Raw genomic sequence first — 22952 nt, forward strand, 5'->3', positions numbered from 1 at the left:
TTGAGTAAGTTTTGGGAAATGTTGTACTTTTAGGAGTAGTTTTGAATCACTATACTTTTTACTTTTACTTGAGTAGATTTGTGAAGAAGAAACTGTTCCTCTTACTCCGTTACATTAGGCTACGTTGAGCTGTTACTTTTCTTTTATCCCTTTTATCCACGTACGCGTCAATCTCATGACATCACTGGGTGATTCTTTGGGAAAAATGTTTGTTTTTGCATGTTTTGTCACATTTACACAGACTCAAACACACACACAGTTTCTATGAGTTCATGTTTGTTCTAGTTCTGCTGGTTAAAAAAGAAAAGTACAAAGACTTGAAATTTTGTGCTACTTGTGCTTAATTTATTTTTTTATTCTGTTATTATTTTATTTATTTTATTATTTATTAAAGTACTTGAATTTACTTTTAAATTATTTTAATTTAAGCTATTTTTTATTAATTTTAATTTATTTTATTGATTTAATTTGCCTGAAGATGATTATTTTGTACTTTTGTCTGTTTGAATGGTTGTGTTAAAAAAATAAATCAGACGTTACTCAACAGTTACTCAGTACTTGAGTAGTTTTTTCACCAAGTACTTTTTTACTTTTACTCAAGTAATTATTTGGATGACTACTTTTTAATTGTACTTGAGTCATATTATTCTGAAGTAACAGAAGTACTGAAGTACTTTTACTTGAGTACAATTTTTGGCTCCTCTACCCACCTCTGTTGAAATGTCGCCACCCTGTTTTATCCCCTACTCTGATATGAATCAAGCGCTAGCCCCGCCCCCCAGCGCATTAACCCCGCCCCCAGGGCTCTATCCACGCCCCCAGGGCGCTAGCACCGCCCCCAGCGCATTAACCCCGCCCCCAGCGCGCTAGCCACGCCCCCGCTACTCTCGTTCCAGGAAGTTCCAGAAGAAGCAAAACAGAGCAGCGAAGGTTTTCCCTATCCGACTACAAGGCGTTTCTGAGGAGCGAGCGGGCTTTTATCGGGGTCACACACACCGTCGACCCCCCACCGGTCCTCTGGTCCTCCACCATGTCTGCCTCCCCGCCCTGGAGCCGTGTCTGGAGCGTCCTCGCCGCCGCGCTGCTCTGCGGCAGCGCCTTCAGCCAGACCACCTCCCCACCCCCTCCGCGTGAGTCGAAAGCCTCATTTATGGTTCTGCGTTAAATCGACGCACGTAGCCTACGGCGTAGGGTACGCGTCGACGCGTACATACGCCGTAGGCCTGCGTTGGTGTAACGCGGAACCATAAATCAGGCTTTAATGCCCCTGCATGTGTGTTTGAAACGTCGTCCCGTGTTTTTCACGCGTCTCTTCTCCGTGTCTCCTCAGCCTGCTCCGCCCACAGGAGCTGCGACGCCTGCGTCCCACACGCACAGGTACGTGCACGATCAGACCCATGCAGACCCCACTGTGACCCCAGCTGGACCAGCTGTGCACGAGCAGCTGTGCACGAGTAAGCTGTGCACGAGCAGCCGTGCACGAGTAAGCTGTGCACGAGCAGCTATGCACGAGCAGGACACACCTCTGTTGTTAAACGTGCACATGGACTTGTTTCGCAGTTACGGAAGAGTATTAGGGCCAGGCAAGAAAAAAAAATTTGAGAGTGGAGGATTTTTTTTTTATTGTGCACTTCGAGTAAAAAGACGTAATGTCGAGAAAAAAGTCGAAATTTCGCCTTTTTCTCGACATTTCGACTTTTTTGTCGAAATTGTACTTCAACAATATTCTCAACATTTCGACTTTTTTCTCGACATTTCGACCTTTTTCTCGACATTTCGACTTTTTTCTCGACATTTCGACTTTTTTCTCAACATTTCGTCTTTTTTCTCGAAGTGCATAATGAAGAAAAAAAATCTTCCTCCTCTAAAATATTATTTTTATTTTTATCCTGCCTGGCCCTGATACTCTTCCGTACGCAGTGGTTTGAGCCTAAAGGCTGAGCTATGGTTCTGCGTTAAATCGACGCGTAACCTACGCTGTAGGCTCTGCGACGATTTAACGCAGAACCATAATTCAGGTTAAACATGCGACATACTTAGTTGTTTTTTCTGTAAATTCGGTTCTTTCTTTTGTTAACATCCATTTTTACATCCAAGAACTACAAAAAAAATCGTTTTCTTCGTAAGGAGATGAGTGATGGTTTGGTCGTAAAGCAGAACCCATGAAAGTCCTTCAGAAGGACTCTTTGTCAACAAATGTGTCTAAAACAATGACTATGTTTACATGCAGTCAAAATCAGGGTTACGGTCAATATTCCGGTTACTGAAACATTGGGAATAATCTGTTTCCATGCGTGAGCAAACAGGGTTATCCCTGTTTACATGGTGATTAATCAGTCAGGATATCTGGATCAAACCAGCGACGCACGGAGGACGTCATGACGCAATTACTGTCATTTCCACTTCTTCTTCCTGTATCCAAATCCAAAACAAACACAATAACAGCAGCACGGTGGATAATCAGACCTGCTGGTAGCGTTTTGTTTCTCGACCCTGTAGTTCTCCTTTTCCAGCGTCTTCCAGCGGAGCTGGATCTGGTCTGGCGTTCCTACAAATGCTGCTTCACTCACCTTCTTGTAAATCTTCTATCCCGGTACTTTGTACCGTCTACAAATGCAGAAATGTTCATATCCTTCATTACATTTATGAAGTGATTAGTCTCCTCCTGGTCTTGGTTTCTCCATGTTTATAAGAACTTCCTGGACTCAAAAGACCAGGATTCCTTGTGAACAGAGCATGTTCAGAAAACAAATTCATGTTCCGTTTGATGGGGATATTCTGTTTGGTGTTTACATGACCCAATATTCAGGTTTTAAAAGGAGTAACCCAGGGCTCATATTGGGGTTTTTAAAAACCCCAATATGAGCAAATTCTGGTTATTCAAAGGGGTTATTGGTGTTTACATGGCCGTGCAAAAGCGGGTTATTGCTAATATTCCGGTTAGAAAAGGGTTATTGATGCATGGAAACACAGTCAATATTTTATATATATTTAGAAGACCGAATATCTTTCACCTGCAGAGGAGAGTGTCATTAAAACATTTACCTAACAGGGTCCAGCTGCTCGACACCAAGAGGAGAACCGGTCCAGAATCCAGGCCGTGGTTGGTCTGGACTGGGATCAGAGCTCATCTCCACTTCTGTCCCGGCAGCATTCCTGTTAAGCCGTTAACCTGACCTCTGGCCCTGTGTGTGTGTGGTGTCTCCAGTGCCTGTGGTGTTTCAGCAGCAGCAACTGCTCGGACTACCCGGTGACCTGGCTGCTGCCCCCGCCCTCGCTCTGCCCGCTGGCCCAGGCCCGCTGGGGCGTCTGCTGGCGTGAGTCCTCCACCTTTCTACTGTCTCCTCCAACCCGTCTTAGCTGGGAGGGAATATGTCACAAATCATAAAGATTGTGCACTTGGTGACAGGTTTTTGATATTTGGCATGGTGTTAGGTTTGGACATAAGGTTTTTAAAAACCACCGCAAACAAATTGTGACAGCCCCCTAGTGGCCAGTTTGCAGAAAATTCTAAATGGCTCCCGCCGAAAAGACCAAAGGTCATATCTCAGCTTCTCTTAGTCCTAGATTGTTGAATATTGTCACTTTCTGTACTTTTTAGTGCTAGGAATTCAATTCTGAGATAAATTTCCTGTCATGTTGATGGTCAAATTAAAATTTTCAAGGTCATTTTTTGCCCTAAAAACTCCATATCTCTAGAATGAAGTCACATAGAAAGATTATAGAGGGACTTCCGGTAATGGCGGCGAGACGAGCAGTCGGATAGTTTCAGAGCTCCCAGAAAGGTCTGAAAATTTCCCCATTTTAGAGGTTTCATACCGGCTATTTCCACTAAAGATTTACGGGGAAATACAACATGAGAAAATCTAGGAACACAACAAAGCAAAACAGCGGAGAAAAACAAGAAATGGCAACAGGAGGAGTTGATGAAGACGTCGACACGTGCGAAGCTACCGAGCGCTCCGCCATGGATGCCCTGACCGCCAGCATCAGTGCTATTCACGCTGAGATTAAAGCAGGACACACGGACATGAAGAAGGAATTGAACTCTTTTCGCGAAACTATTAAAAGAGACATGAAGGAAGAGCTGGGGGACTTTAGAAAAGAAGTCAACCAGAAGCTGAGTGAGATTGGGGCCGAACTGAAAAACACGGAATCCAGGATGGATGAGGCGGAGAGACGCGTGGCTGAAGTTGAGGAGTGGAGCGCAGCTTCAAAGGATGTGCTGCTGCAGGTCCTGCAGGAGCAAGAACGCATCCAATCTAAATTAACAGACCTAGAAGCGCGCTCCCGGAGGAACAACCTGCGCATTTTTGGGGTTCCTGAGGGGGTGGAAGGCGACAATGCCTGTGAGTTTCTGGAGAAGTTTATCAAGTCCGAATTATCCCTCACAGACATTGATCTGAAAATACAACGCTGTCATAGATCGCTCGGGCCCAAGCCTCCCCCGCAAGCAGCCCCCAGATCCATGATCGCTTGTTTCCTAGTTTATAGAACCAAAGAACTGGTTCTGACCAACGCATGGAGGAAAAAAGAACTTCTTCTCAACGGAAAGAGAGTTTATTTCGACCACGACTACCCGGTTGAAATTATGAAGAAAAGAAAGGAGTTCGCACCGCTGAGAAAGGTGTTAAAAGAAAAAGGACTTCGGTTTCAGACACCGGCACCTGCAAAACTCCGAGTCTTTTATGAAGAAAAAACCATAACTTACAACAACATTGGAGAGGCAACGGAGGACCTGCTGAGGAGGGGGTTACTGCCAGCTGATGGAGGATCTAACCAGGACGCAGCAGCCGACGGCGCGCCGCGGACGCGCGCAGCGGCTGCGCCCCGCAGGAGCCCAGGGGGAAACAGCTGGGAGCTCCGCGGACCCACGAGACGCCGGAGCCGCAACGCGGACATTGAGCGGGCCCGGGAGAAGCTTCAGAGGTTTCGAAATACCCTTGCACGAGAGGGGGAGACAGCCTGAGGGGTACCCGTGAGTAATTAAAGACAAAGAACAACTCACCGGTCCATATGAGACTAAATTATCAGTTATTGAAAAGACATTCAGCAGATAAGCATTGCCTGATCAATACCTTTTTTTTTTTTTAAGTGTGCATTTTTAATATGATTAAAATAGTTGAATGTTCTTAGTTTTGGAGTAACTTTGAAAAATATTTCTAAGACCGCATATTCTGGGTGACAAAGACTGCACTAGCGGCCACTATGTGTTCTGACGACACTCAAATGAGGATGTCAGAGCGCGTTTGGAGGGGCCCTCTATTAAGAGGCTTCCTCTCCCTGTTCCGAAGTTATCTTATTACTTCACTTTTGGAGGTCTATTTTGTTCAGATGTCTTGTTGTGTTGCACAGATGTTTTTTGTTTTCGTTTCCAGGTCATTAGGTGAGCATAATGTGTGTGGTTTTAAGGGATAGAATGCCATATCAAGAGTACAGTGTAATCACTTTAAATGTTAATGGATTGCAAAACCCCATCAAAAGGAAGAAATTAATAACTAAGATGAAAAGAGAGAAACAGCATATAATCTTTTGGCAGGAAACTCATCTTAGTGATAAGGAACATGAGAAGCTGAAGCTCTTTGGATTTAAGAATACTTTCTACTCTTCTTACAAGCACGGTCAAGCTAGAGGTGTTGCAATATTAATTTCGAATAAAATAACATTCCAATTAACAAAACAGATAACAGATACAGAGGGAAGATACGTTATAGTAAATGGATATATCGATCATAAACCAGTGACACTGTTAAACGTATATAGACCCCCAGGTAACGATACTTTGCTTATAAAGAAAATATTTAATATAATCACTGATGAGACTTCGGGGGTTCTTATTTGTGGTGGGGACTGGAATATACAAATGCAACCCTCCCTTGACTCTACCAACGTTACAAAGAGAATAAACCCAGAGACAATCACTGTCAAAAAGTTCCTTTTTGAAGCTGGTATGATGGATATTTGGAGGGAAATCCATCCAACAAAAAGACAGTTCACATTTTTCTCCCACCCACACAGTGTATATTCAAGGCTTGACTATTTTTTTTTGTTTCATTCGGACAGACATAGAGTTATAACCTGCGAAATAGGGGTCAAGGATATATCGGACCATGCAGGTGTGTATCTTTCCCTACATCTGGACACTGAAGTTAAAACTTCGACATGGAGGCTTAATACTAGTCTATTAAATGACCCTGAGTGTATAAAATACATTGAAAAGGAATTTAAGGAATATCTAGAATACAATGACAATGATGAGGTGTCTCCAAGTAATGTTTGGGATGCGGCTAAGGCAGTGATCAGGGGGAAGCTCATAATGTGGTCTTCCATTAAAAAGAAGGCCAAACAAAAACAATTAAACGATCTATTACACAAATTGAAAATTCTAGAAATCAAACATATGGAAACGAACGACCCACAAATCCTGGACCAGATAAACCTGACCAAACAAAGCTTAAATAAAATATATGTTAGTTCAGAGGAGACGAAAGCTAAATTCATTAAACAAAGATATTACGATAACGGGCCGAGAGCTAAGAAATTATTAGCCTGGAGGATAAAAAAGCAACAAGATGAAAGATCCATTTACAAAATCAAAGACCCACAGTCTGGTAGATTATGCCATAAACTGGAAGAAATACAACATTCCTTTGAAAATTATTATAAAGACTTGTACGCACAACCGGAGGATGCCGGATGTTCAAACATTACAGACTTTCTAAATTCATTGGATCTGCCATCCATTGGTACAGTACAGAATAAAATAATGACGGATGAAATAACAAAACAGGAATTGGATGATGCCATTTCGAGACTTAAAACAAACAAAATGCCGGGTGTGGACGGATACCCAGCGGAATGGTACAAAACGTTCAGGGAAATTCTATCACCAACATTACTGAATTGCTTTAACTCTATCCTTAAAGGGGAAGAAACGCCCACATCCTGGAGACAAGCAATCATTACTGTAATCCCAAAGATGGGTAAAGACAAATTTGAATGCAGCTCCTACAGACCAATCTCTATTCTGAATTTAGACTACAAACTGTTTGCTTCAATAATTGCAAAAAGATTGGAAAACATAATTCCAGATTTAATAGACGAAGATCAAACTGGATTTCTTAAAAATAGACAAACACATGATAATACAAGACGGGCCTTACACCTAGTTGACCATATGAGTAAAAACAAAGATAAATCTATTGCTCTGAGCCTTGACGCTGAAAAGGCATTTGATTCTGTCAGCTGGAAATATTTATACTTAACGCTGCAACGATTTGGTTTTAACAGTTCAGTAATCCTAATTTTTAAAAAACTGTACAAATTACCCACTGCAAGAATAAAAATAAATGGCAGTTTATCTAACCATGTACTACTTGGAAGAGGGTGCAGACAGGGATGCCCTCTGAGTCCGGCCCTATTCGCTCTATTCATTGAGCCACTGGCGCAGGCAATCAGAGAAGATCAATCAATCCAAGGAATTCGGATTCAAGGGATTGAATACAAAACTTGCCTCTTTGCAGATGACATACTGGTCACTCTCTCCCAGCCAGATTTGAGCCTTCCCAAATTAATGTCCTGTATGAAAACCTTTGGTCGTATCTCTGGGTATAAACTAAATACACACAAAACACAGATCCTCTCCTACAATTACAGACCTGCACCGCATATCTACACCCTTTATAACTTCAATTGGGATAACGACACCATTAAATATCTGGGAATTAAAATTCCAAAGGATTTATCCACCATTTATGCTACAAATTACCTGACAATTACTAAAGATATTAAAACAGATTTAAATAGATGGACCTTGTTACCATTAGACCTGCATAACAGGATAGACATCATTAAAATGAACATCTTACCCCGTTTACTTTTTCTCTTCCAATCAATACCCATAGAAATACCACTTAAACAATTTATCGAGTGGAAAAGAATGTTCTCTGTTTTCATATGGAGAGGCCTAAAACCCAGGGTTAGATATAACACTTTGCAACTAACTAAAGAAGAAGGGGGACTGTCTTTGCCAAACATGGAGAACTACTACAAAGCGGCACAATTAAGATATCTGATTTATTGGTGTGATCCAAATTACAGCGCTAAATGGAAGGACCTAGACTTGTCCCAACTGGACATCCCCCTCCAGACACTGCTTGGAGACAGAACTCAATACCTACAACAAAAAGGAAAATTAAACTGCTGGACAAAAACGCCCATAAACATATGGTTTGGGGAATGTCGCAAACATAAATTGGAAAAACAGATAAAACTATTAAGATGGGTGACACATGATAAAGATTTTAAACCTGCTCAGATGGATGGGAGATACAAACACTGGTCCCTTCAAGGAATAACTACATACTGCCTCATCTCTGTTAAAGGAGTATTAGAAAGTTTCCAAACACTAAAAGATAGATATAATTTAGAAAAACATGACTTCTATAGGTACCTTCAGGTTAGAGCCCATTATAACAGTAATATAAAAACAACAGAAGAGTGTAACATAGATCTAATAAATATTTTGATCAACTCATATAAATCCAAGTCCATCAGAAAAATGATTGCTAGACTATACGCATGTTTACAATCTCAAATTGGGAACTCCACACTTTATATTAAACATAAATGGGAGAAGGAAACTAAAATAGAAATATCAGACCAGGATTGGTCAAACATCTGTAAAACCCAATTGAGCACGTCGAGTTCGGGACTATGGAGGGAATTTGCGTGGAAAAACATGGTCAGATTTTTTATCACTCCAAAAATGAAACATCCACAGAATCAGCCAGGAAGTGGACAATGCTGGCGGGAGTGTGGAAACCCCCAGGCAGATCATTTCCACATCTTCTGGGACTGCCCAACGATCCAGCCCTACTGGGGGGATATAATAAGTATAACCAATTCAATATTGGGTTTGCAGATCACACAGGATTTCAAAATAATGTATCTTGGCAATATCCCTGCCTCACTTGACCCGAGTGACAAATACCTGTTTAAAATTATGTTAGCAGCCAGTAAAAAAGCTCTAACAAGGAGGTGGCTGACCAAAGAGCCCCCGACAAAAGAGGAATGGACAGGAATTATGAATGAGATATATATCATGGAAAAAATAACTTTCTCCTTGAACCTCAATATGGGTAAATTTAATTCTTACTGGTGGAAGTGGTCATCTTATTTTGATGGGTGAAGAAGAGGGTGTGGAGTTGTGTGTACATCTTTGTGATAATGTTATGAAGATAAACAGGCTTTTCACATCCCTCTCTGTCGGTATATATGTATGTGTAACTGATGGCCTGGGACTTTATGTTTGGGACTTTTGATGGAGGTGAACTTCTAATGCTTGCCATGTGGCTTTTCCTTTGCTGTTGATATCAGAGTGGCTCACCGACCTGACCTGTTGTTACAATCTGTGCACTTTTGTTATTTTTCTTTCTTTTATTTTGCTTTGCTTTTAATTTTATGTCATTGTTACATTTTACTTGTAATGTCGAAAATATAAAAATCTTTAAAAATAAAGTTTAAAAAAAAAAAAGAAAGATTATAGAGGGCACTAGGCCACTATTTTCACCACCAAGGAATGCAATTTTCTGTTTATTGGACAGGTCACTATCGCTGTAGTATCAATAATCTGATTGGGTGAGAACAGTGGCCTTCATTCAGGCTTAGGCCCAATCTCAATTCAACTTCACTCGCCCTTCTTTTCTCCACTCGCCCTTCTTTTCTTCCCTAAGCCTTAAAAAAGAAGGGGGCGATTTTAGGGCACTTGAGATCTAGGGCACTTGGCCCAGGTGCCTGTCCCATTTCTCCTACTCCCCCTCGTTTCCATCCCTAACCTGATCAGGAAGCTGAGAGCCAAAAGCTGTTTTAATTTCAGCTGTAGCGCTGTTAATATGGCACTTTATTAAGTTTTAATATTTTTTCAGGTATAAAGGTAACCTTAAGATCCACAACCTGGGCTCAGTTTATCCAAATAACGCCTGTTAAGAAATTTGACCCGATGTTTTCGGAGATGAGAAGAGCCGCCGCCCCCGGGGAGCAGCCTCAGCTCACAGCCCGAAAACAGACGTGTCCGCCGGGTCAAGCTGCTCCGTCGTCCCGGGAGAGAAACTCTCTCTGGGACGCAGCTCTGTTGAAAATTACGCCGGCTGAAATAAATCATTTAGGAAGATGTTGGTTTAATAGATGAAATCTAACAGTTGTAGCTACGCCTGTTAAGAAATTTGCTCCGAAATTTAGAGATTTCTGTCGGCCGGCTCCGGAGTTTGGGTCTGCGTTAAATCAACAGAGCCTACGGCGTAGGGTGCGGCGTACGGCGCGCGTCGCCGCGTACATCGACGCAGACCTTACGGCGTAGGTTACGTAGGCTCTGTGTTGGTGTAACGCGGAACCATAAATCCCTTTATTCTGGCGTGATCTTCCGCAACTTTATCTGAAAGTGTGTAAATTACCCAGATAACAGCTGGATTACTTTGTGGTTTCTGAAGACTATTATATCAGAAACATCCAAAACAAATCTGACGAGTCACAGGATTATTTCTCTCTATTTCTCTGAGACGAGTCTGCCTGTTTGCCTTCGGTCGGCGAGTCAAATCGACGCAGAGCCTATGCCAAAAGCATTCTGGGAAATTTTCATACCCCCTCTCTCGCCAAGTCAGCATCTGAAATCCCTCGATTTGAAGGGGATATTCTCAGCCCCTAGCCCTCGTTATGCCCCCTCCCCATTGGTGAAAAGAGGAATTGGGACACCACTACCTTCACGGGAACGCGCAAAAGTTAGGGTTAGTGAAGAAAACGAGGGCGAGGGGGAGTATTGGGACGCAGCCATAATATGAACAGAACCTCAGAACTAAGTCACAGTGAAAGAATTTGATTTTATTAAAATAACACACACAAAAACATCAGCTGTGCATGTTTAAACTCACTTAACACCTACAATGCCGCCTCTATCGCCTTATTGCTGATTGATTCATTTAGAATTTTCTGCAAACCGGCCACTAGGGGGCTGTCCCAATTTGTTTGCGGTGGTTTTAAAAACCTTATGTCCATAACTAACACCATGCCAAATATCAAAAACTTGTCACCAAGTGCACGATTTCCATGAATTCCCTCCCAGCTATCTGGGTTCTGCGGTTCAGGGATGTTGGGGTGGTGGAAGGGGAAGTTGATGTCAATCAATCAATCAATCATTCAATAACTTTATTTGTCCCCAATGGAGCAATTCATTTTGCAGCAATATATACACATTTACACATAGTAAACGACAACGAGTTTAAATCTAAAAAACCAAGCCCCACAACAGCTTCCTTTTCCTCATGGAATTGAGAAGGGAGATGCAGAGGGTACAAAAGAATGTTTATATCTGTTAGTTTTGACAAGTGGAAGTCTGAGCAATGTACCCGATGGGAGAAACTGAAACTTTCCTATACAGCTGTTTGTTATCCAGGTCCTGTAGAGTCACCTGAGCAGAGCCAGTTATTTTACTACAGACATTAACCACCTTGGTAAGAACAGTTTTCTGCTTTACCCTAAGTCAGGGGTGTCCAAAGTCGGCCCTCGAGGGCCGCAGTCCTGCATGTTTTAGATGTTTCCCTTTTTTTATCAAACCGTGATACAAGGAGCTTGGTCATCAACAGAACTATCCAGACTTTGATGACAAGGTGGTGACGACCGTTAATTAGAATCAGGTGTGTTGATTCAGGGAGACAACTAAAACATGCAGGATTGCAGCCCTCGAGGACCCACTTTGGACACCCCTGCCCTAAGTGATGAAAACCAACAACTGAAGGAAAAAGTGAATACATACTCAATGAAAGAACGATAGAACATGGACATCAAGGATGAATCATGGTCAATGACGAATAAGAATTTCCAACAGGTCAATTTTAAAATAATAAAAAAAAGAATATCTATTGCAGTAGTTCAAACATTAAAAATGTTGTGTACACATAAATGTATATAAAAAATTTAAATTAAGTGATTTTTGTCAAGATGAATTGGCACTAGCCTTAAAAAAGTCATGTGGTGCAACCATGATTCATATTCATTAAAATAAATGTATTTCCTTAACATCTTGACATCTTTTTTTTTTTTTTCAGTATTATACAAAAATGGTTATTTTAATGGTCGCGCCACATGATATTTCATAAAATGGACATCAGTCAAACTTTGTTTGTATATTATGATGGAAATATAAATACAAATGTGTTGCAATCTTACACACTACAAGACAGTTCTGAAATCATGCCAGATAGGGCAGAAGATTGATTTAAAAACCAGAGTCCTGGTCGGACCATTGCACCACATGACATTTTGACGCTTAAAACAACAACAAAATCCCAAATAATTAGTATTTTTTTGTAAAATTCAAGTGAGTCCATATGTGGGACAGGTAGGTCATATATATGGTATTTTTTTTATCCATTTAAACCTTTTTTGAATTGGCAAAAAAAACAGTTTTTTGGAAAATCTAGGCGTCACGTCATTGACCCATCAACATGGAATTTGGACAGTTTTCTAAGACAGTACAGACGCTGCTGACTTTTCTTGTAAATTAAGTTGGTGTTACTCTCAAATGTCAGCTTATTGTCTATTATAGTTCCCAGATACTTATAGGACTCTACAATTTCTACATCTTGTCCGTTAATCACTGTCCTATCCGGAGAGCTGAGACGGTCTAAAATCAATACACATGTCCTTTGTCTTTGAGACATTAAGAGATAATAAAGAATCTTGGCATCACTAAAGAAAGTAATCAACCACAGGGCCATGGGAGTTATCAGTGCTGTTCAACAGACAGTCGTGGTTAAAAGTAGAATTGTTTGTAGCCGCTTCCTCATTCTGAGCGTGACAGAAACCAGAGATACTGCTGAAAATAGGAGGAGCATTTATGTCACCAGGTGATTTCACAAACACAATCACAGCTCTGCTCTGTTGCTCTGAAAGTTAGCACGGGTGTTGCATAACACTCCCCTACGTAGGGTTGCCACCTTTCAGAAATAGAAATAAGGGTCGCCCCGATTTCAGCAGCGCAGGCGCCAAAAAAAGGGACATCCCCAAAACCTCTAAACAGAATAGAAATGTATTTATTTTTTATGAAAAAACAAAATGCTTTGATTTAAAGTTTAAAGTGCTTTAATAGCATTGAACTTGCATGACTGTTTAGACAGACAACCATACTAGTAACTGAAATAACCGATGCTCCTATGGTAAATATAAATACAGGACTGTCTCAGAAAATTAGAATATTGTGATTTTCTGTAATGCAATTACAAAAACAAAAATGTCATACATTCTGGATTCATTACAAATCAAATGAAATATTGCAAGCCTTTTATTATTATAATATTGCTGATCATGGCTTACAGTTTAAGAAAACTCAAATATCCTATCTGAAAAAATTAGAATATTCTGGGAATCTCAATCTTAAACTGTAAGCCATAATCAGCAATATTAAAATAATAAAAGGCTTGCAATATTTCAGTTGATTTGTAATGAATCCAGAATGTATGACATTTTTGTTTTTTTAATTGCATTACAGAAAATAAAGGACTTTATGACAATATTGTAATTTTCTGAGACAGTCCTGTATAGCCTATGGCGAAGGTCGGAAAATTAGAATATTGTGTAAAAGTTCATTTATTTCAACAATTCAACTTAAAAGGTGAAACTAATATATTACATCGTTTCACAGTCTTACATGCAAAGCAAGATATGTTAAACCTTTATTTGTTACAATTTTGATCAAATTCTTTCTTGATTTCATAAAACATTCAAATATTTTGAGATTTTTTTATTTGGGGTTTTCATAAACTGTGAGGCACAATCACCAAAATTATAACTAATAAAGGCTTGAAATATCTCACTTTGAATGTAGTGGGAAATAATATATTTGTTTCACCTTTAGTTGAATTTACTACGAATGAAGTGTTGCAATATATTCAAAATTATGACATCAATAAATAAGAGCATAATATGTGTCCGTATTGGTTCAATACGGAACGCAACTTTTAATTCCCAATGAAGTAACGATTCCGTATTTGAAGGGACGGGTGGCGACGCTACCCCTGCAGCTTCCTGTTCAGGGTTTCCAGGTGGAGAATGGTTGGGACGTCAGTGACGTTGTTTTAGGCTGGAAGATCCCACCAGGAAGCTGCTGGTCGTACACGCGGCAGCTTCAAGACGTCATGCTGACGTTGTGTATGAATGACGCCGGGGTTTAAGGAGCCGTCAGCTGGCAGAGCAGCAACAGTTCTGTTCAAAACCACAACATGACTGCTGCAACGCAGCTGCAGATTAAGTTTAAGTAAGGGATAATGCCCTTCCAGGTGTCAATTAACATAAATATATGGACTTATATGGAACCGTCCAACGCGAAGTGGAGGACGTTTCACGTCCTGCGAGGTCCATATGTTAATGTCCACCTGGAAGGGCATTATCTCACTTATACCAAGGTCACTTACCAAAAAACATAAATATTAAATCAGTTATTCATGCTTTAATGTGTTTTCAGTTGAAATCATTAGTTCCATAAGTCCTTATGCAACGGACACAGTGTTGATTCTCCAGGAACTAGGACGGACCTGAGATACGACTCAGCAACGGGAGATATTCTATTCCGCTCGGCTACGCTACAGTAACAAACAGGAAATAGATTTGTTTTCCTAACCTGTTTAATTAAGTTACATATGTGATCAACCATTCAAAAAAATACATGTTTCATTAAGCTACAAATATTAGGGTATCAATCATTCAAATGAATAAACATTTCATTAAGCTACAAATATTATCAATCATTCAAATAAATAAACAAACGTTTCATTAAGCTACAAATATCATCAATCATTCAAATAAATAAACCGGTTTCTTTTCATTTTCTTTTCTCTCCTCTTCTGCATCAACTTTCTGTTCCTCTAACTTGCCGACTTTAAAAGAGCATGAAGGCTGCTCGTGTCAGTCCCGGAGTTTCACCTACTTCCTCTTCGGTTTGGCTGAGAAGCTGAACCAAACCGGTTCCTCGAGCCAGATGAATTCAATTCAATTTCATTTCTATAGCGTCTATTACAACAGAAGTTGTCTCTAGGATATTTCCAGAGACCCAGAACATACAACCCTTAGCAATTATTACATAAACAATGGCAGGTAAAAACTCCCCTAGTGGGAGAAAAACCTTAAGCCAAACAGTGGCAAGAAAAACTCCCCTTTAGGAGGAAGAAACCTGGATTGTGGGAAGTTTCTGCTTAGCTAGTGTCCATCAATCCATACTAATACATTTCTCCAGAATGAGTATGGATAGCGCATACTATTGTGTACATACTAATGTTTCGGATGCACTAAATACTGTTTTTGCGACTCATTAGGGTGGAAGTATGGGATTTCAGACGCAGCTCATGGCTGGTTGGTGCACTGCAGGCCATGCAAACTTCCAGCTTCACAACTGCTTTATTCAAATCCGGTTGCACCAGAAATGACCTCACTTGTGTTATTTCAGGTGGTTGCTTGGCAACAACTGTTTGTTTGATGCAAATTTGAAGTCCTAAGGTTTATAGTCGGCCATGTTTACAGTGGTTTTTACTGATGAGACGATGAGACTGTATCAGGGAATGTAAAACAGGTCTGACAAACATTAACAGCAGGAAGCAGCTTCAAACCTTTAGGGTAACTAACTAACTTCAAACCTTTAGGGTAACTAATCTCAAACCTTTAGGGTAGCTAACCTCAAACCTTTAGGGTAGCTAACTTCAAACCTTTAGGATAACTAACCTCAAACCTTTAGGGTAACTAACCTCAAACCTTTAGGGTAACTAACCTCAAACCTTTAGGGTAACTAACTTCAAACCTTTAGGATAACTAACCTCAAACCTTTAGGGTAACTAACCTCAAACCTTTAGGGTAACTAACTTCAAACCTTTAGGATAACTAACCTCAAACCTTTAGGGTAACTAACCTCAAACCTTTAAAGTAACTAACCTCAAACCTTTAAAGTAACTAACCTCAAACCTTTAGGGTAGCTAACTTCAAACCTTTAGGGTAGCTAACTTCAAACCTTTAGGGTAACTAACTTCAAACCTTTAGGGTAACTAACTTCAAACCTTTAGGGTAGCTAACCTCAAACCTTTAGGATAACTAACCTCAAACCTTTAGGGTAACTAACCTCAAACCTTTAGGGTAGCTAACCTCAAACCTTTAGGGTAACTAACTAACTTCAAACCTTTAGGGTAACTAACCTCAAACCTTTAGGGTAACTAACTAACCTCAAACCTTTAGGGTAGCTAACCTCAAACCTTTAGGGTAACTAACCTCAAACCTTTAGGGTAACTAACCTCAAACCTTTAGGATAACTAACCTCAAACCTTTAGGGTAACTAACCTCAAACCTTTAGGGTAACTAACCTCAAACCTTTAGGATAACTAACCTCAAACCTTTAGGGTAACTAACCTCAAACCTTTAGGGTAGCTAACCTCAAACCTTTAGGGTAACTAACCTCAAACCTTTAGGATAACTAACCTCAAACCTTTAGGGTAACTAACCTCAAACCTTTAGGGTAACTAACCTCAAACCTTTAGGGTAACTAACTAACCTCAAACCTTTAGGGTAACTAACTTCAAACCTTTAGGGTAGCTAACCTCAAACCTTTAGGGTAACTAACTAACCTCAAACCTTTAGGGTAGCTAACCTCAAACCTTTAGGATAACTAACCTCAAACCTTTAGGGTAGCTAACCTCAAACCTTTAGGATAACTAACCTCAAACCTTTAGGATAACTAACCTCAAACCTTTAGGGTAACTAACCTCAAACCTTTAGGGTAACTAACCTCAAACCTTTAGGATAACTAACCTCAAACCTTTAGGGTAACTAACCTCAAACCTTTAGGGTAACTAACCTCAAACCTTTAGGGTAACTAACTAACCTCAAACCTTTAGGGTAACTAACCTCAAACCTTTAGGGTAACTAACCTCAAACCTTTAGGGTAGCTAACCTCAAACCTTTAGGGTAACTAACCTCAAACCTTTAGGATAACTAACCTCAAACCTTTAGGATAACTAACTAACCTCAAACCTTTAGGATAACTAACCTCAAACCTTTAGGGTAACTAACTAACCTCAAACCTTTAGGGTAGCTAACCTCAAACCTTTAGGATAACTAACCTCAAACCTTTAGGGTAGCTAACCTCAAACCTTTAGGGTAACTAACCTCAAACCTTTAGGGTAACTAACCTCAAACCTTTAGGGTAACTAACCTCAAACCTTTAGGGTAACTAACCTCAAACCTTTAGGGTAGCTAACCTCAAACCTTTAGGGTAACTAACCTCAAACCTTTAGGGTAGCTAACCTCAAACCTTTAGGGTAACTAACCTCAAACCTTTAGGGTAACTAACCTCAAACCTTTAGGGTAGCTAACCTCAAACCTTTAGGGTAACTAACCTCAAACCTTTAGGGTAGCTAACCTCAAACCTTTAGAGTAACTAACCTCAAACCTTTAGGGTAACTAACCTCAAACCTTTAGGATAACTAACCTCAAACCTTTAGGGTAACTAACCTCAAACCTTTAGGATAACTAACCTCAAACCTTTAGGGTAGCTAACCTCAAACCTTTAGGGTAGCTAGCCTCAAACCTTTAGGGTAACTAACTAACCTCAAACCTTTAGGGTAACTAACTAACCTCAAACCTTTAGGGTAACTAACCTCAAACCTTTAGGGTAGCTAACCTCAAACCTTTAGGGTAACTAACTAACCTCAAACCTTTAGGGTAACTAACTAACCTCAAACCTTTAGGATAACTAACCTCAAACCTTTAGGGTAGCTAACCTCAAACCTTTAGGGTAGCTAACCTCAAACCTTTAGGGTAACTAACTAACCTCAAACCTTTAGGGTAACTAACCTCAAACCTTTAGGGTAACTAACCTCAAACCTTTAGGGTAGCTAACCTCAAACCTTTAGGGTAACTAACCTCAAACCTTTAGGGTAACTAACCTCAAACCTTTAGGATAACTAACCTCAAACCTTTAGGGTAGCTAACCTCAAACCTTTAGGGTAACTAACCTCAAACCTTTAGGGTAACTAACTAACCTCAAACCTTTAGGGTAACTAACCTCAAACCTTTAGGATAACTAACCTCAAACCTTTAGGGTAGCTAACCTCAAACCTTTAGGGTAACTAACCTCAAACCTTTAGGGTAACTAACCTCAAACCTTTAGGGTAGCTAACCTCAAACCTTTAGGGTAACTAACTAACCTCAAACCTTTAGGGTAACTAACTAACCTCAAACCTTTAGGATAACTAACCTCAAACCTTTAGGGTAGCTAACCTCAAACCTTTAGGGTAGCTAACCTCAAACCTTTAGGGTAACTAACTAACCTCAAACCTTTAGGGTAGCTAACCTCAAACCTTTAGGGTAGCTAACCTCAAACCTTTAGGATAACTAACTAACCTCAAACCTTTAGGATAACTAACCTCAAACCTTTAGGATAACTAACTAACCTCAAACCTTTAGGATAACTAACCTCAAACCTTTAGGATAACTAACCTCAAACCTTTAGGATAACTAACTAACCTCAAACCTTTAGGATAACTAACCTCAAACCTTTAGGATAACTAACTAACCTCAAACCTTTAGGATAGCTAACCTCAAACAGAATCTGAAAATCAGTCTGGAATGAGGCGTAAAATCTGGTTAATCCTGCTGGGAATGTGTTGAGCTCTGCTTGAGTTGAAGCATAAAAGCTGCTCCGAGTGTGTCGATGAAGTGAAGGCTGTAAAGTGTTTCAGCTTCAGGAAGCTGGTAGAATCTAGTTTATGGTTGAAGCTGATTAAACGGTCTTTTAAGTTTCGTTTCTGTGGAAACGGCAGTGCGCTGTGGTTTCACTTCAGTTGAGAGTTGAGAGGGCTGCTGTTTCTGTTTCACGCTTGAGGAAAAAGGGAGGTTTCAAAGTGACAAGAAGCATGTGACGTCCTGGACGGCAGAGCATGAATGCTGATGCTTGTGTCTGTGTGCGGTTGTCTCAGTGAACTTCGAGGCTCTGATCATCGCTCTGGCCGTGGTGGGAGGAGTCATCATCATCAGCATCGCCATCTGCTGCTGCTGCTGCTGCTGCTGCAGGAAACGCTCCTCACAGTAAGATCACACCACACCTGAGCAGGGGGAGCAGGAACTGGGGCCCAAATTAAAAACCTCTCATATTCTGTCTTTTTTCTGACTTAAATAAGTTCAAGAAATGATCTGCAGCACCTTGCATTCATTTCCATCCCTTCTTGTTGCGTGTCATGTGGTGCACAACTGACAAAACAATAATAATTAAAGCTGCAAGCAGCGATGAATGGGCCCTCGCACGCAGTGGAAGCTTGTATGACTTGCATGTAGATTCTTCGGGCCTGGACATTTAGTGGATGAAACCACCCACGACTCTTTATATCAAACCATTCAAAAGTTATGGCAGAAAATAGGAACTGTCACATATCCACCAATCAGAAGAAGGGGCGGGGCTAATTTGCACCAATTATGTTCAAGTACTCAATACCGAGTCTGATGACACCACCCACGACTCTCTATGTGAAACCATTCAAAAGTTATGGCAGAAAGTAGGAACTATCAAATATAGACCAATCAGATGAAGGGGGGGCGCGCTTTTCGGCATCTATCGCCACGGTAATGCTTTTGACTGAGAAAAGTAATACGTGTTGTCGCAGGATGGAGACGCACATTTTGATGTATAACACACCTGGGTGCACGTTACGGTTCGGGCCGTATTAACTGCAGAAGGAATGGCATAAATTGCGCCAAAATTACGCGATTAATTCAAAATGTTCAAAATGGCCGACTTCCTGTTGGGTTTCGGCCATGGCGCCAAGAGACTTTTCTTTAAGTTGTGACATGATACAGGTGTGTACCGATTTTCGTGCATGTACGTCAAACCGTATTGTGGGGCTTGAGGCGCAAAGTTTTCTAGGGGGCGCTGTTGAGCCATTTTGCCACGCCCATTAATGAAAACCATTAAATATCACATTTTTCGCCAGGCCTGACTTGGTGCAAAATTTGGTGACTTTTGGGGCACGTTTAGGGGGAAAAAAAGGCCCTCCTTTCGTCGGAAGAAAGAAAAAAGAAAAAGGAAAATTCCTTCAGATACAATAGGGCCTTCACACTGTAAGTGCACGGGCCCTAATAATAGGAATCATGTTTCAGAGAACTTGAAATGTGAGGTTTAGAGCATTAATAAATGCAGTTTTCAGGTCATCCAGCTGACATTTTAAGAGGTGCATGATTGACTAAGCAGTAAGTTAAAGTTTTGGAATGGCGCAGGATCATTAGGAGAATGAGTTCATCTGCAGATCCTCTAAACTCCAATCACAGATCACACGGGGCAGCCCTGCCCCCTTAAACCAGATTTAGTTAAAAAGCAAACGTCCTCCAGTTGTCTCTGTCGCCATGGCGAGGAGCAGGGGGACTTTCTTTTCTTCTTTCGTTACGACATGTTTTTAGTTTCTCAGCCTCTCTTTCACATCTTTGCTACTGACGTTGTGTTGCTTCCAAAGAAGAGAGGAGAAGCTCCATCCTTCCTTCAGATCCAGCTCATCAGGATGTTTCTCCTCCTGTCTGCTCTCCCCCAGGCCTGACAGAGATGAGGAGCGCTACACCAGGAAGAGGGAGGAGATGAAGCAGCGTGCCGAGGAGCGGTGAGGTTCCCACAACACCAATGTGATCCTGTAGTTTGATGATGATGGACCAGAGATGGTTTCTGTCCCCGTCTGACACAATGCATCTGTTTGCCGCTCAACTCCTCTGATTCTCCTGAAATCCTGAGAGACGAGCTGTCAGACTGAAGGTCCTACTTTCAGGGGTTCTGAGTCGTGTTTGCTTTGTGTGTTTGAACTGTTTGTCTTTTTGTTTTTCCTACAGGAAGACGGAGAGAAAGACGCGACACGATGAGATCCGCAAGAAGTATGGTGAGTATGAATCCTGCTCTGCTCTGCTCTGATTGAAACATCCCTCAGATTTCTGATTGTATCAGATAAACATCCAGAAGACTCAATCACTTATCTGAGTTTACATGCCGTTCAGAGAATGGGATAAATTTCCAGAGCATGGCTGACTCCGTGACGCTAGGTGGCGCTGTAACCATGGTAACCATTTCAACAAAGAGCCACTTCCGGTTGACGGTTGTTTTGTTTGGCGTCAATGTTACGCCTTCCGTATATTTTTCCACTTTATTTTGATCTGCTCCGGTGTCTTGATGAAGCTTTCTTTTCTTTCGCGATCTTTTTAAAGGTGTTTAAACAACTATTTAACACGCGCCATCTCCTTTCACTTCCGGGTGAAGCCCCAGAGGAAATTCTCCAGCATGCGCAGACTGCAATATCTGATGTCTCCGTAAACATGGAGTTAACATTCCGACTGTGAACGAGTTATCTAGGTGTTCCTATCCGATATTATTAAATGTCCGAAATAGGTCCGAAGCAGATGGGATTGAGGTGTTTACATGCAGTTTAAAAGTCTGAACGATGTCTTACACGATCAGAAATCCGATTGAACTGCTGCATGTAGAGACCTGATAGTGCCTTATGTTCCTGGCAGAGCTCTCCGTTCTCGGAGTTTCTCCCACTATGGGAGTTTTTACCTGCCATTGTTTATGTAATAATTGCTCGGGGGTTTATGTTCTGGGTCTCTGGAAAGATCCTAGAGACAACTTTTGTTGTATTAGATATATAAATAAAATTGAATTGAATTGAATTGCATGTAAACGTACTGAGTTATTCCAGAATGAATCCAGACGTGTTGGACCCTGAACTCTCTGACGTCTCCTCCTCCTCAGGTCTCATCGGGGACGCAGACCACCCCTACAGCAAGTTTGAGAACGAGTGAAGCCTACAGCCGCTGTCCCGGCTCCTCTTTAGTCCTCCGTCCACAGACCTGTCCATCCAGACCCGTCTTCTCCTCCCCCTACAGACCCGTCCATCCAGACCCGTCTTCTCCTCCCCCTACAGACCTGTCCTGTCTCCTCCGCTCACTTCTGTGGCCTTCTGTCGTCTGGAGGCGGAGGGGTGTGAAAGATTGTTTTTTTTAAAAATCCTTCTTATACTTGTGTTTTGAAATCTTGTTTCTAGCTTCTCTTTTTAGGAATTCAACTTTACTATCAGTGTTTGCACTTTATTGAGTATTGATTATTGATTTACAGCTCTGGTTGTAGCGCTGGTGTGTTCACACACAATTAAAAGTTGTAATAAACATGTTTTGGTTTGATTTGGTGTCAGAATGTTGTGATGAGAGCCTGTGATGGAGGTGGGGGCGGTTTCCACATCCCCCACACCTTACCCCCTCCACTGACTGATTGTCCTTGTCCTGGGGGGGCAGACGGGACGAAAGACGGGATGACAGACGGGATGACTCCGTCTCATTGACGGGACCTGACAGATTTGAAGGGACAGGCCAGCAGCCGTGAAATAAGTTTATAGTGGGTGTGTGAATGATCAATAATCAGTATTATTGGCAGTAATGGAAGGCCCAAAAATCAAATTTTGTTTTGTTCTACCAATCCATGCTCCCTGCTGAGAAATGCTACTTTGTGGTTCTGCGCACACGCATAGTCGATTTTCAAAGTTTGATTTCCATCACCATCATTTCTTGCACAATATAAAATTGATAATATGGGATGTATTTGATCCTTTCTAAATACACGACCCATGACATGAATCGCATTAAACTTTGTGAACATTATACGATAATGAGAGAAAAAAAACTATTCTATGGCTTTATTTGATATTCATTCAGTCATTCACCTTTATTTAACCAGGCAGGTCATTAAGAACATTCTTATTTACAATGACGGCCTGGTAAGAGACAAGGATCACTTGGGGGAAAAATAAGTGGGCTAGGGAGTAAAACCAGTACTCGAGTAAAAAGAAATCAGGGGGGATGGTGGATTTGATCATATGGGGACAGATAATTTGTGCTGATTACAA

At 41.1% G+C, this 22952-nt stretch overlaps 1 protein-coding gene across 1 annotated transcript; it reads left to right on the forward strand.

Annotated features, from left to right (window-relative positions):
* The first annotated feature begins 883 nt into the window (after nt 1-883).
* Nucleotides 884-22222, forward strand: LOC133424596 (pituitary tumor-transforming gene 1 protein-interacting protein-like). Its single transcript, XM_061715287.1, has 7 exons — nt 884-1130; nt 1331-1377; nt 3209-3317; nt 19005-19113; nt 20604-20669; nt 20893-20939; nt 21806-22222. Exons 1-7 carry the CDS (start codon nt 1031-1033, stop codon nt 21853-21855), a joined length of 528 nt encoding a protein of 175 aa, XP_061571271.1. The 5' UTR covers nt 884-1030; the 3' UTR covers nt 21856-22222.
* The last annotated feature ends 730 nt before the right edge of the window (nt 22223-22952 follow it).

Source organism: Cololabis saira, chromosome 3 (genome assembly GCF_033807715.1).
Source record: "Cololabis saira isolate AMF1-May2022 chromosome 3, fColSai1.1, whole genome shotgun sequence".
Taxonomy (NCBI): domain Eukaryota; kingdom Metazoa; phylum Chordata; class Actinopteri; order Beloniformes; family Belonidae; genus Cololabis; species Cololabis saira.